Genomic DNA, 14,259 nt, shown 5'->3' with positions numbered 1-14,259 from the left:
GTTATGCCCGGGTGAGTTCTCTCAAGTTGAATTAGACTCATTTTGTGACTCCAGTTTATCACCTTTGTTTAGGACTTTTAAACGCACTTGATAAGGTCTTTGGGTTTAGTGTTTGCCTTTTGAGTCTATTTGGTCATGCAAGTAATGACAGGCAATTAGGGCGCACCAGTTGTTTTTTACAAATTATCAATAGCGTAACTCTGAGCCCTTTTAAGTTTTCTGTGCTAGTACAAGCTTTTTTTCTCTGTGGCTAAGGCAGGTACATGATTGACTTTGCTGTCTGGGAGAGTTTGAAACCACTCAGATCAACCCAAGAGACTGAGATGATGGGGAAAATCTTTCTAGATTGAAAAGCATAATCCAGCGTCTTTGCTGCAATGACATTTGAAAAAGAGCATTTACAATTTGTTTCTTTGAAAAGCAACTACCAATCACAAGAGACATAAACAAAAGTTTGCTGTTGTAAACTGAGGCTATTAGTCTTCCTGACAGTGCTGTCATATCACATGAATGGAAACAGTTTTGTTAGAAAGAGGTTTGGGTCTACAAGGCATTTCTCATAAACCATCAGACAGAATTTACAACACTGATTATTCTCAAGTGCACTGAGTGGATATTAATTGTTGCCAATGTTCTTTGCTCGACCAATCTTGAAATGTTTCCTTTAAGTGAAAATATTCTTACAATTAGTAGATGCAGACTTTCAATTTACTCTTGGGTTCCACTTCCATTTCAGAGGCTCCACAACCTCAGTAAGTGACCCTGGGTAGACATTTGTGGTCATTTGGGACCTGACAACTTGTACATTCAGCGGTTTCTTCCGCTCCAGGTCCTCACCATTCCTGGCTCCAAGAATGTTTTTCTTCTCTGGAGCTCAAGAATATTTTAGCTTTCCTTAAAACAATCCTTTTTGTTGTGTTTCACTAAACTGAAACCTTCTTTTTTCTGCTCATGCCTCAGTCACCTGTAGAAATAGAGTTAGAAATTGTAAATGAACACGGAGAAATAATACTTATGACCGTTTTCCTTGAAGAAAGAAAGTATTTACAGAACGGAGGAAGGACATCAGTTTGAGTTGCATTTCTGAAAGAGGGGAAACAGCTCTTGGACACTGTGTAGCCAGGGAGCTTGTAACGACTGGAACGCAAGGTTGTGAGAGCAAAAGTAGTGAATACTGAAGAAAGAAACAGAAGTTACACATATATAGTGACACATATTCTCAGAAGCATCGAACACCATCACTTTACACTTTTTGTGGCAGTGTCTGGCGTCATAGTGAGATAACTGGAATACTTTTATTGGATTATCTGGTGTTATTTACTCCCCTGCCCACTTAGAGTGTTCCTCTCTTCCCTTTTCCAGCAAACTAGGAAAGGACATTACACAAAGGAATTGGCCTTGTTGTAATTACTGCTTTAAATGCTATGGTCTGTGTACTGAGGCTCAGTTAGCTCAGTGGAATTCACCATTTCAAGTTGTTGGGAAAATAATGACTTACTTGGTGACCTGGAACTTATCACACTCCACCGACAGGACCCGGGCACTGCAACACCTGAAAAGGGAAAACAAAATCACAACAGTAAATGAAACCATAAAAGGAGAAGAAAAGACAAACAAAACAAGCAGAGGAAAGAGAAAAAAGACTATCTTCCACTCTGACCACAGGAATCCAGCACAACCCCTGAAGTGGCAGACAAGACAGAAAGGGGCAGGATGGGAAGAGGTTAAGAGGTGGAAGTCAGATCCAGAGAGAAAGGACGCAGAAAGAACAGGCAGAGAGAGGGCAGCATCATGGGGTGTCCAGGAGGGCACAAATGTGCAGATAGTTAAGGAACTACTGGGCAAACCTGGAGGCAAGCACTCCCAGCCCAGTGCATCCCGATCTGTAAAGGAACAGGACCTGCATTAGGCCCCCAACAGTTCCAAGGAGGAATGTGGCTCCATCAGGATAGAATCAGAAGTCTGATAGCAACAAGAATAGTGTACAGAGGGAGCGAAATGTTGAGGTTGAAGAGACATAAAATAAATGAGATTGAGAGAGGGAATATAGAAAGAAGAAACAAGGGAAAAGGAAACTTAGGGTTCTAGGAAACCTTACCTGACAGCTATTTTATTTTCTTTCTCCAAGAGTGGCAGCCGCGCCGCACTGCACCGCCTGGTCATCCCGGAATACCGTGAAAGGAAGTAAAGAGAATGTTTTGTATCAGACAATGATCACACTTCATCCCATTCTCCAAATAATCCTCCTGAACCTATGAAACAAATGAAACTCTTGTCCTCCGGAAAGTAGTCTTTTTTGGTTCATGAAGCACCATGATCCATTGCTGGAAAGGGTCTCTGTGAATATGGAATGCACCCACAGTCTCGGAGAGGAGACCCCACCAACCCAGTCCACTTCTTAATAACCTCGGTCTTTCTTTAACAGCCCATGAGACTTGTGAATCAAAACAATCTGGTTAAGTCCTTGTACATAAATCTGCCCACCCTTCATAAATCAATCAACCACCCTCTTAGATTTATAGAAACCATGCTCTCTGAGTAACAGCAAATCAGGCTCAAGCTGATGCTGTGTGCGAATGCTGAGAAACGCAAGCGACAAGGCATCAATGTGTTGGTGCTTTGTATTTATAAATTACCTAAAGGGACGATGTGGAGGGTCGGTGCCTTCTGAGCCCCACAAACGGCGACCAAATAACTCAGTTTTGGAGTCAAACCTCCAGACGACAAAGCTTAGAAGATTGGAATATTGAGATCTCCATTGAAGACGATGAAACCTGATATAGGCCCGCTGCTCCCAACATTACAATGTCCTATCACACAGCCCCTGCCTCCTCCCCTCCCCAGCCTCTCTAAGGTGTAGGGACTGGTCAGGGGAAAGTAAAGGATAGAGCCAGTGCAGTAGGGCACATAGGAGCCCCCTTCCTCCTCTCGTAGCTCGCAGTGTCACTGGCGCCTTGGGGGGGGGTGATTCCTGCTCAGCGCCTGCATCTCCTGGGCCCACCTGAATGACGAAAAGCAGTTTAGCCGAGCCCAGGGAGAACCAGGGCTGCCTTCAGCTTCTTTTCACAGCTATTGCACTTTATAGTATAATGCCTATGTGGCTATGTCCAAGATTTGTACATTTGCTGCTATGAAGGGGGGGGGCGGTATCCCTACCGTGGCCCTGCGCGCAGCGGTTTACTGTTGAACATGGGTACCTCATGCCGGTTCTGTAATGTTTAATTAAACAACCTGTTTCTGCTTTGCCAAACGCATCCATGTCCAAATCCCCTCATTTTAGTCAACATCTGCATTAACGCAAGAGAAAAACCTATGGCAGTGATAAGCTGATTAACCTCCTGGTGGAGCTGAAAAGGGAATGTACGGTAGCCAACCTACCAATCACTGGTGACTTAAACCTACATCTTTTCAAGCCTCCGGATTCGGATCACGATGTTGTGCTGGGTGCCATAGCAGCCCAAACGTATCTACTCTACGAGTGAAAAACTCCTGAGAGCCTGTAGATCGTCTGGACTAATAGTCAAGAATGGCTGCCTCCTGGGACACACCCGTCACCCCGTAACACGAACTAAGTCCTCGGACAAAACGGTTTCATACCTCAACTACTCCACGGCAAGCTTTAGTCCATGCAACCAAGTTATTGGCTTTAAAACTGTTCATCGTGTTGAGGTTGATCATCAACCACAAAACATCTGGATCAGAGCAAATACGTGTAGACTTGGTCAAGTTAAAATACTGCAAGAAGATGCTCACACGGAAAACCTTAAACGTCTTAAATGGAATGCAGATAATGTCCACGACCTGGCGCTTGATGCAGTAGAGATTCTTGAAGCAACCACAAACAATGAGTCGAATCCAATAAAGGCCTGGGAATGCCTCTCTGAGTGGCTGGCGGCCAAATACCTGACCAATCGGTCACACAAATGTGCAAGCATCAGTTTTAAAAGGGTCCCTGTGTGACAAGTCCCACTCGCCTGATAAGATCTCGGATTAGTAGATCTCTCCGGCAACTGCAGCGTTTCCCGCAGGGCGCAGCTCTGCTAAAAATACTGTAATAAGCAGAGAAGGTTTAAACGAGAGGTCTGGTCTGTCAAGAAAAGCAAGCATGAAGCTTTATGGGCCAAGCTCGTACACTCTTCAAAGCAAAATGACCCGAAGAAATTTTGGAAGCTAATAAACCAGATCAACAAAAGCCCAAGGGTGGCAAATAATGTGAGCATAAGTGAGGATGACTGGGTGAATTATCTGACATTTGTCAGGGTCTACAGAGAGCCCAATCTCCTCAGTGCCACCCTCAGAGGAATCCCATTTGGTAAGCGATGTCCTCACGGATATGATCCGCTGGAATACTCTATTTCGTCCATAATCAAGATTAGAGAGAACTCCCAGTCCCACTGGGGACTTGGTCCAAATGGTGTCCCCCAAGCCTTCCTAAAACAAAATATACCAACTTCGAAGAATTTCTTTGCCTTACTGTTTAACACCATATTGGCCTCTGAGAGTACACCAAAAGGTTGCGAGGTTCAATCATTCACCCCATTTTCAATGGCGAGATAGCTTCATCTCCAAGCAGTTATCGCCTGACAGTTTGGTTCGATATGGACCTCAAATACTTCTCAAACCTGTTGCTGCAAGACCTGTCTGAGTGGGCATTAGAAGTTGGAAGACTGCTCTTGAATCAGACGGGGTTCACAAAGAACCAAGGGACCCTATCCAATCTGATGGCTGCGTGTCTGATCATGAAGAGAGCAAGCGAAACCTGCGCACCCTTGTTCATGTACTTAGTGGATGTCAAGGCGGCATTGGACCGCGTACTACGTGACAATCTGTGGGAAAAGCTACAGCACTGGGAGACCCTGCAAAAGCTTTTGAGGACAATAATGTTTCTATATACAAAGAAATCTGTCTAGGGAAGTGGGTACATCACTAGGTCTGAAACATGGGTGCGTGCTTGCGCCGATCCTGTTTAACCTGCAGATCTTTCACTTTCCTTCGATGAACTGGCATCTCATGGTCGAGCCTTGATGGCCTGCCCTTTTCTAACATCCTTCATTCTGATGACTTCTTATTACTAGATAACAGGCAGTAGGGTTACAAAGACTGATCAACTGGCTTGCAGTATAATCTGACAAAAAACAGCTGGAGATTTACCTCAAAAAGACAAAAGGAATCTCTTAAAACTAGCAAATAGCAATGCAGGGAAAATGGCTCCTCAAACGGTTACCGGTAGAAGAAACAGCCACATACACATATCTGGGTGTTAACGGGACTTGAGGGCCTCCTCTGCGTCACAAAAGGATTCTACTAGAGGGAAAGCAACTGCCCTAAACTTTGACTTTTTTACCTTATTGAAATCCCTCTGTGGTTATAACTTTAAACCTCTCTTCACAGTGATAAAGTCAAAGTTGTTCCAGACTTTATAGTATGGAAGCGAGATAATGGTTAGTGAAGTTGCAAACCTCTTGGATAAGCTCATAATACAGACATATGATTTTTGGTGACGAGGTCAGCCTTGCCTGCGCAAGTCAGACTCCACTATTCTCTGGTGAGGCAATCTCCAGCCAAACAAGGAGCCTTTTAAAAAATCTGTCACAGAATAAAAGATGTATTTTTAAATTGTGAGTTCAGAGACCCTAAACTCTAGATTTTTATCTGCTCTCAAAGGTGAATCTGCACTTTAGTATAGTTAAAGGCAGCCCCAAAGTTAACCTATGACAGAGAGGCACGGTGAAAACCAAATTTGGCAGTATTTCACTGTTAGGACATATAAAACACACTAGTACATGTCCTACCTTAAACATACACTGCACCCTGCCCATGGGGCTACCTAGGGGCACCTTACATGTAGGAAAGGGGAAGGTTTAGGCCTGGCAAGTGGGTACACTTGCCAAGTTGAATTGGCAGTTTAAAACTGCATACACAGACACTGCAGTGGCAGGTATAAGCCATGTTTACAGGGCTACTAATGTGGGTGGCACAACCAGTGCTGCAGCCCCACTAGTAGCATTTGATTTACAGGCCCTGGGCTCCTCTAGTGCACTTCATTAGGGACTTATTAGTAAATCAAATATGCCATCATGCATAAACCAATCCACAGTACAATTCATATGTGGAGCACTTGCACTTTACTGATTAGCAGTGGTAAAGTGCGCAGAGACAGTAAACCAGCAAAAACAGAGTCCAGTACACCATACAACTGGGAGGTCAGAAGGCAAAAATAAAGGGGAGACACAACAAAAAGCTGCCAGGTCTAACACATGATCCCCCAGCTGAAAGTAGGGAGAACTACCCAACTCCTGGGGAGTCCTCCTCACTAAGGCGGAAGAACCTGGACAGACCATCAGCGTTGGCGTGTTCTGTACCAGGGCGGTGTTCCACCGTAAAGTCCATCCCGTGTAGGGAAATGGACCACCTTAACAGTTTTGGGTTCACACCCCTCATCTGCATTAACCATCTCAGGGGCCTGTGGTCGGTCTGAACCCAGAAGTGAGACCCAAACAAGTAGGGTCTTAGCTTCTTCAGTGGCCAGACCACAGCAAAAGCTTCCCTTTCAATTGCACTCCACCTCTGTTCCCTGAGGAGTGAACGCCTACCAAGGAAGACTACAGGCTGGTCTAGGCCCTCTTCATTTAGCTGTGAAAGTACTGCTCCCACACCATGCTCAGTAGCATCTGTCTGTACCACAAACTTGGAGGAGTCAGGGGCCAGTAGCACGGGCGCCGTGCACATGGCATCCTTTAGGGTGTAATCGCGGCCTGGCACGCCTCAGTCCAGATAAACTGTCTAGGCTGCAACAATGGTGCCATATTCCTTGACAAACCTCCTGTAGTACCCGGTGAGAACTAAGAAGACTCTCACTTCTGCCTGGGCCTTGGGGGGTGCCCAAGCCCAAATGGCATCAATTTTGGGTTGTAGCGGTGCCACCCGGCCACTCCCTACCTGGTGTCTTAAGTACACCACTTACCCCTGCCCTATCTGGCACTTACTGGCCTTGATAGCGATGCTTGCAGCTTGCAACGCCTTCAACACTTCCCAGGCCTGCAGCTTGCAACCCCTTCAGCACTTCTCAGAGGTGGTGCAGTTGGTCCTCCCAGCTGGAGTTGAAAACAGCAATGTCGTCAAGGTATGCTGCACTGAAGTTTTCAAGCCCAGCCAGGACCAGATTGACCAACCTCTGAAAGGTGGCAGGGGCGTTCTTCAACCCGAAGGGCATGACCCAGAACTGGAAGTGCCCCTCTGGTGTAAAGAACACTGACCTCTCCTTGGCCCCCTCGGTTAAGGCAATCTGCCATTACCCAGACTTTAGATCAAACATGCTGAGGAACTAGGCTGCCGCCAATCGATTTATGGGCTCTTCAGCTCTGGGGATGGGAGTTCATTTTGGTGATGGCATTGAGCCCCCAGTAGTCCACACAGTGGCACCAGGTGCAGCGGGCTTGGGTACCAAGACCACTGGGCTGGACCGAGGGCTGCTGGAGCTCTCAATCACCCCTAAAGCCATCATCTTGGAAACCTCTTCCTTGATGCTGGCCTTCACTCTATCAGCCAACCTGTAAACTTTGTGTTTCACAGGCAGGTTATCCCTAGTGTCCACATCATGCATGCATAGATGGGTGACACTGGAAGTGAGTGAGAATAGAGTGGCAAAGTGTTCCATTAACTGGCGACCCTCACTCTGCTGTTCTACAGTCAGAGAAGGGGGGAGGACTACGCTTTCTATTGACCCATCCTGCTCCTGGGCAGACAGGAAGTCAGGGAGAGGTTCACTCTCCTCTTCTGCCCCATCATCTGTAGCCAGAAGCATGGTTAGCTCGGACCTCTCAAAGTGAGGTTTGAGGAGGTTCACATGTACAACCTCAAGGGGTTCCTAGGAGCCTGCAAGTCCACCAAGTAGGTGACATCACTCTTACACTCCTTCACCTCAAACAGCCCTGACCACCTGTCCTACAGAGCAGAAGGCTCTACTGGGGCCATAACCCACACTTTTTGGCCAGGCTGAAACTCAACCAGAGTGGTATTCTGGTCGTACCAGCATTTCATGTCCTCCTGGCTTGCCTTAAGGTTCTCTTGTGTGAGCTTCCTGAAGCTGGCGGTCTGGTTTTGGATAGCCAGCATGTAACAAAATACATCCTGGGGTGGCTTCCTAGGAGCTTGCTCCCAGACCTCTTTCACCACACTCAGAGGTCCTCTGACCAGGTGCCCATACAAAAGTTCAAGGGGGCTAAAACCAACCCCCTTCTGTGGTACTTCCCAGTAGGCAAAGAGAAGGCATGGTAAGAAGGCGTCCCACTTATGCCTCATGGAGTCTGACAGACCCCCAATCATTCTTTTCAGGGTTCGGTTGAACCTCTCAACCAACCTGTTTCTGTGGGAGTGGTAAGGAGTGGTGAATTTGTAGTTCACTCCACATTCCTTCCACATGGCCTTTATGTACATGGACATAAAGTTAGTACCCCCCTTAGATATCACCGACTTTGGGGAAACCCAAGTAAAGTACTCAAGTAAAGATCCCCATCAGTGCCCTGGCCACAACGGGCGCTGTCATTGTTCTCAGAGTGATAGCTTCCGGGTACCAAGTGACATGGTCCACCAAGACCAGGATGAACCTGTTGCATATGGCTGTCTTGTGGTCCAGAGGCCCCACTATGTCAATGCCCACCCACTCAAAAGGGGTGCTCATGACAGGAAATGGTTGGAGGGGGGGCCTTACATTTCCCTCTACTTTTGCCACTTGCTTGGCAAGTCTGGCAGCATCTACAGAATGCGTCTGAATGTTTTCTCATTTGGGGCCAATGAAAGTGGGTAACAAGCCTCTCAAAGGTGTTGCCTTGTCCCAAATGTCCTGCCAGAGGCACATCATGAACCAAACCCAGTAAGAAGTCTCTGAAGTGCTGGGGTACCACCAGCACACAGGCTGCCCCAGGTTCAGCAACCTTAAGCTCGCTACACAGGAGATCATTTTCCCAGCATATCAGGTGATCCTTGGGCTCAACACCAGCTGCCCAATAGAGTAGGGTACAACTTCTGCTCCTCGCAGAACTCCTCTTTGGTGGGATCCCCTTCTTGCTGCCAATGGGTCAGCTCAGGTAGGTCTCCCAGTTCAGCCACTTGCTCCACTGTAGGTGCTGGGGCTTCCCCTTTCAGGTCAGCCTCCTCCCGGACTGTGGAAACTTCTGGGGCGGGTTTCCAGCACCCCTTGCCCTTTCTTTTGGCAGTCACCCGGGCCACTGTTTCAGGCTCCAGGTCTGTCTGATCACCCTGACTGTCTGCCATAGACCGAGTTGTCACGCATGCCCACTCTGACAACCCCAACATACCCAAGTGCGACCTGACCTCCACCTCCTTCCAGGTGGAAGTCTCCAGGTCATTGTCCAGCAGACAGTCAACTGGTATGGTGGGACTCACAGCTACCATCAAGGAACCTGAGACCCCTCACCACTCGAAGGGATCCAGCGCTACCTTACACAGGTGCTCTGAGTTGCCCACTGCAACTACTTAGTGGAATACACCAGGGACTATGTGCTCTTCAGACACCAAGTGACACCGGACCGTGGTCACACTGGCTCCAGTATCTCTGGGAGCTTCAACTCTCTGCCCATTGACGGTCACCCACTGCCTGTATTTCTTAGTGTTATCAGGCATTAGTTTTCTCTTGACTATCTCACCATCCCCTAGTGAGACAAGGGTCACCTCTGTGGGATTCCCACACCTACCTGGGACCAGCTCCTCCCTAAGTGCTCCACTGGCCAATCCCTTGGTCTGCCCACCGCTGGGTGGTGGTGTCCACTTGGGACATCTGGGATCTCCCTTCACGTGACCCTCCTGGTCACAACCAAAGCACTCACTGTGCCCTGCCTCTGCAGCCTTTCCTGAAGAGGCCCATGGTTTCTTATCTCCTGGAGGGTGGGATTTCTTACCGGTGTTACTAGATTGGGGCCCTTTGGAAGACTCCTTTTGTTTACCCTTGTCATACACCCCCACACTGCTGCTGGGAACCCTGTCCACCTTTGGCAGACCCCTGCTCTCCATTTGGATCCTCAGACTGCCCACTGGCAGCTCTGGCAGCTACCCAGGCCCTCAGCGCCTTTTGTAGCTCCTCCTTTTTGGTTAGGCCTCTGACCTAAACTTTGAGGTTTTTACTGTAGGAAAGTAGCTTCCTGTTTGTAAATGTGCGTCAGTGTATTTTTACTGTGTCACTGGGATCCTGCTAGCCAGGACCCCAATGCTCATAGATACAAACCTGTCTAAAAACCTGTATGTCAGTGTGTTTTGCCTGTCTCACTGGGATCCTGCTAGCCAGGACCCCAGTGCTCATAGTTTGTGGCCTAATGTGTATGCCTGTGTAGTGCCTAACTGTGTCACTGAGGCTCTGCTAATCAGAATGTCAGTGCCTATACTCTCTCTGCTTTTTTATTTGTCGCTGTAGGCCAGTGATTTCATTTACCAATTTCAATTGGCACACAGGACCCCCCCTTAAAAGTCCCTGGTATATGGTACCTAGGTACCCAGGGCATTGGGGTTCCAGGAGATCCATATGGACTGCAGAATTTCTTTTGACACCCATAGGGAGCTCAGAGAAACCCCTGTATAGGCCTGCAATTGAGCCTGCGTGAAGTAACGCACACGTTATTTCAAAGCCATTTTCACTGCACTTAAGTAACTTATAAGTCACCTATATGTCTAACCGTCACTTGCTGAAGGTTAGGTGCAAAGTTACTAAGTGTGAGGGCACCCTTGCACTAGCAAAGGTTTCCCCACATAGTTCAGGGCCATTTCCCTGGGCTTTGTTAGTGCGGGGACGCCATTACACGCGTGTACTACATATAGGTTAATACCTATATGTAGCTTCACAATGGTAACTCCGAATATGGCCATGTAACATGTCTAAGATCATGGAATTGTCCCCCCATTCCAAATCTAGTATTGGGGAGCCAATTCCATGCATCCTGGGGGCTCCACCATGGATCCCCAGTACTGCCAAACCAGCTCTCTGAGGCTTGCACTGCAGTTACAGCTGCTGCCACCTCACAGACAGGGTTCTGCCCCCCTGGGGTCTGGGCAGCCCAGTCCCAGGCAGGCAGAACAAAGCATTTCCTCTGAGAGCAGGGTGTTACAACCTCTTCCTTTGGAAATAGCTGTTACAGGCTGGGGAGGGGTAGCCTCCCCCAGCCTCTGGAAATGCTTTGAAGGGCACAGATGGTGCCCTCCTTGCATAAACCTGTCTAAACCGGTTCAGGGACCCCTTCTCCCTGCTCTGGCGGGAAACTGGACAAAGCAAAGGTGGAGTGACCACTCCCCTGTCCATCAACACCCTAGGGGTGGTACCCAGAGCTCCTCCAGTGTGTCCCAGACTTCAGCCATCTTGCTTTGCAAGGTGTGGGGGCACTCTGGAGGGCTCTGAGTGGCCAGTGCCAGCCGGTGACGTCAGAGACCCCTCCTGATAGGTCCATACCTGCTAAGGTAGCCAATCCCCCTCTCAGGGCTATTTAGGGTCTCTCCTGTGGATTCTCTTCAGATTCTGCTTGCAGGTTTCCTTCAGGAATCCTCTGCAACAACTTCAGACTCTTCTGACCTCGGATCAACCGCAGCCTGCTCCAAGAAGCGCTGTAACTGCAACAAAGTGTCTACAAGAGACACTTTTCTTAAGCAACCTCAGCTCCAAGTCAGCAAGTGCAACAGTTTGCATGGTGTGCATGCTCTGGGGACTCCCTTCCTTCATCCTGCACCAGAAGGACCTAAGAAATCTCCAGTGGAGTGACAGAGTCATCCCCTGTTACAAGAAGGCACCTTCCAAGGCGACGACTGGTACCCTGGGACTCCTCTCACAACGACGAGCGTACTACTAAGGACACAGAGGGTGGACATCACCAACATAGACTGTCCTGAGGTCCTGCTGACGCAATTTGAAGGAGGTAAGACCTTGCCTTCCCCCGAGAACGACAGTACCCCTGTGTATTGTGTCTTCTTCTACTCCTGAGGCCTCTGTGCACTCTTTGCAAAATTCCTTCATGCACACCCTGGCCCAGGTCCCCAGCACTCCCCTCTGCAATGCTCAACTCGCTGAGTTGTTCTCCGGCAGCGTGGGACCTTCTTTTGTTTTGCTGCATCAACTGCATTTTGCATCTCCTTTGAACCCGGATCCTGTAGCGTCTGGGGGTGCTGGCTGGCATCCTGAGGTCTCTATAAAGAGCTGAGAGCCCCCTCTTCTTCCGCACACAGAGTTGAGGCCCCCAGGTCCCTCCTGGGTCCATCCAGTGCCATTTTGATGAAAAACGCACTTTTGCCGTAGCAAAGGCTTGTTGGTGCCTTCCAACACAAAATCTCATCTGCAACGATGTTCATGCCGTGGGACTTGCAGTCTTCGACTAACTGAGGACTCTTCTTTTGCACCCTCTTGTGGGTTGGCAGGGGCTCCTGTCCTGCCTGGAACTTCTTTCGACTTCTGGACTTGGTCCCCTTCCTTTGAAGGTCTTCAGGTCCTATAATCCAGCAGTTGTTCTTTCCAGACTTGGTTGGCTGCTGCAAAATCCCCAAAACGAGGTGTAGTGTTTCTTAAGTAAACTTGCAGTACTTTACTCCTGCTTTTCTGGGCTCTGGGGTGGGGTAATTTACTTACCTTTACTGTATTCTTACTCTCCCAGCGATTCTGCACACATTACACTTGTCTGGGGGGAATTTGTGATTCACATTCCAGTTTTTTAGTATATGGTTTGTGTTGCCCCTAGACCTATTTTCTCCCGTTGCATTCTATAGGATTTCCTACTGTTTGCATTGTTCTAGGACTACTTACTTGTCTAATTTTGGTGTCTAGTGTATATATTGTGTATTATACTTACCTCCAGAAGGAGTATTGTCTCTAACATATTTTTGGTACTGTGTCACCCAAATAAATACCTATATTTTTGGTAACATTGAGTATTGTCTTTACTTGTTTATAGGTACTGTGTAACTATAAGTGGTATGGCAGGAGCTTTGCATGTCTCCTAGTTCAGCCTAAGCTGCTCTGCTATAGCTCCCTCTATCAGCCTAAGCTGCTAGAACACTACTACATTCACTAACGAGGGATAACTAGACCTGGTGTAAGGTATAAGTACCCAAGGCACCCACTAAAAACCAGGCCAGCCTCCTACATTTACAAATTGCCTTCAGCTCTTCTACAGTATAGGTTTCCAATCTATCCTCCTCAAAAATCAAATCCTGGGATACAACTGAAGATGCTCTGGATGGAGACATGATGTCGTTGGGGTTCACTTGAACTCAAGATCAAAAATAGGTCAAAGAGAAAAATTAAAAAACCCAAAAATCTGTATGTGGCACGTAGTGGTCTGCGATATGGTAGTAGTGTACACCAGTCAATGTAAGTCAAGTGCAAGTGCAAGTCATATCCTCACCGCTAAAAACCAGTGTTAGGAATGGGGTTTCTAGTTGGCAGTCGGTTTGCACCCTGTCCAAGTAGGGACCCTTATTCTAGTCAGGATACGGGAGATACCCACTCAGATAACCCCTGCTTGCCCCCTTGGTAGCTTGGCATGAGCAGTCAGGCTTATCTCAGAAGCAATGTGTAGAGCATTTGCACATAACACAGTGAAAACACTACAAAAGGACACCACACCAGTTTTAGAAACATTGCCAATATTTATCTGTGTAAAACAAGACCAAAATGATAAAAATCTAACATACAGTGCTAAAGATATGAATTTTTTAAGATTTATCTTAAAAATACAGTTCCTTGCAGTCAATAGCTTCAGCTGGGGCTATCACACCAAAACCAACAAAACCAACAGTTCAGCCCAGCCGCGGCATCGCAGGCCAGCTACAGTGTCGGGAAGACCCACAAACAGTGCCTTGGATTTGCAAGCCGTTGTCATCCTTGTGGTGAGCTCAGGAGAGCGGCGACGCTGGTGCCGCCGTGTCAGTTCTGGAGTTGGTGTGGGAGTCGTCGGGCCCTTGAAGTCACACACATTGCGGATTGAACTCTGAGCTGATGAAGTCAGGAGCACTGGCACGGATAGCGTTGGGGCTGTGGTGCGAAGGGGGCAGTGCAACATGCGGTGCCCACAGGTCAAGGTGCAGAAAGCGGCTCGGTGATGGTCGCCAGCGGCGCAGGTGAGACCAGGGCTGTGGTGTGAAGCAGGGCTGTACGATGTGCGGTGTCACCAGGTCACGGTGCAGGCAGCATCGTCGTTGCTAAAGCACTGTCGTCGGTAGGCTCAAGTCGGCGGTGCAGGCCCGGGACGGCTCTGGGCGGCGTCTACGGGT

The 14,259-nt window shown here is 48.1% G+C and overlaps 2 protein-coding genes across 2 annotated transcripts in view; both read right to left on the bottom strand.

The window, feature by feature from the left end:
* Positions 1–14,259, bottom strand: part of LOC138294055 (zinc finger protein 850-like) — a 214,239-nt gene that overhangs the window by 5,211 nt on the left and 194,769 nt on the right. Inside the window, exon 7 of the mRNA XM_069233302.1 lies at positions 1,499–1,552. Coding sequence (XP_069089403.1) covers positions 1,499–1,552 — 54 coding nt within the window. The remainder of the gene's footprint in view (positions 1–1,498; positions 1,553–14,259) is intronic.
* The window catches only part of LOC138293779 (zinc finger protein 850-like), a 182,215-nt gene that overhangs the window by 139,728 nt on the left and 28,228 nt on the right, over positions 1–14,259 (bottom strand). Inside the window, exons 2-3 of the transcript XR_011203108.1 lie at positions 2,099–2,155; positions 1,499–1,552 (exon numbers count right to left, since the gene is read on the bottom strand). The gene's annotated coding sequence lies outside the window, so the exon portion shown is untranslated. The remainder of the gene's footprint in view (positions 1–1,498; positions 1,553–2,098; positions 2,156–14,259) is intronic.

Source organism: Pleurodeles waltl, chromosome 4_2, assembly GCF_031143425.1.
Source record: "Pleurodeles waltl isolate 20211129_DDA chromosome 4_2, aPleWal1.hap1.20221129, whole genome shotgun sequence".
In the NCBI taxonomy this organism is placed as follows: Eukaryota; Metazoa; Chordata; class Amphibia; order Caudata; family Salamandridae; genus Pleurodeles; species Pleurodeles waltl.
Note: the sequence above shows the minus strand (reverse complement) of the source record. Positions and strands in the feature narration are given on the sequence as shown.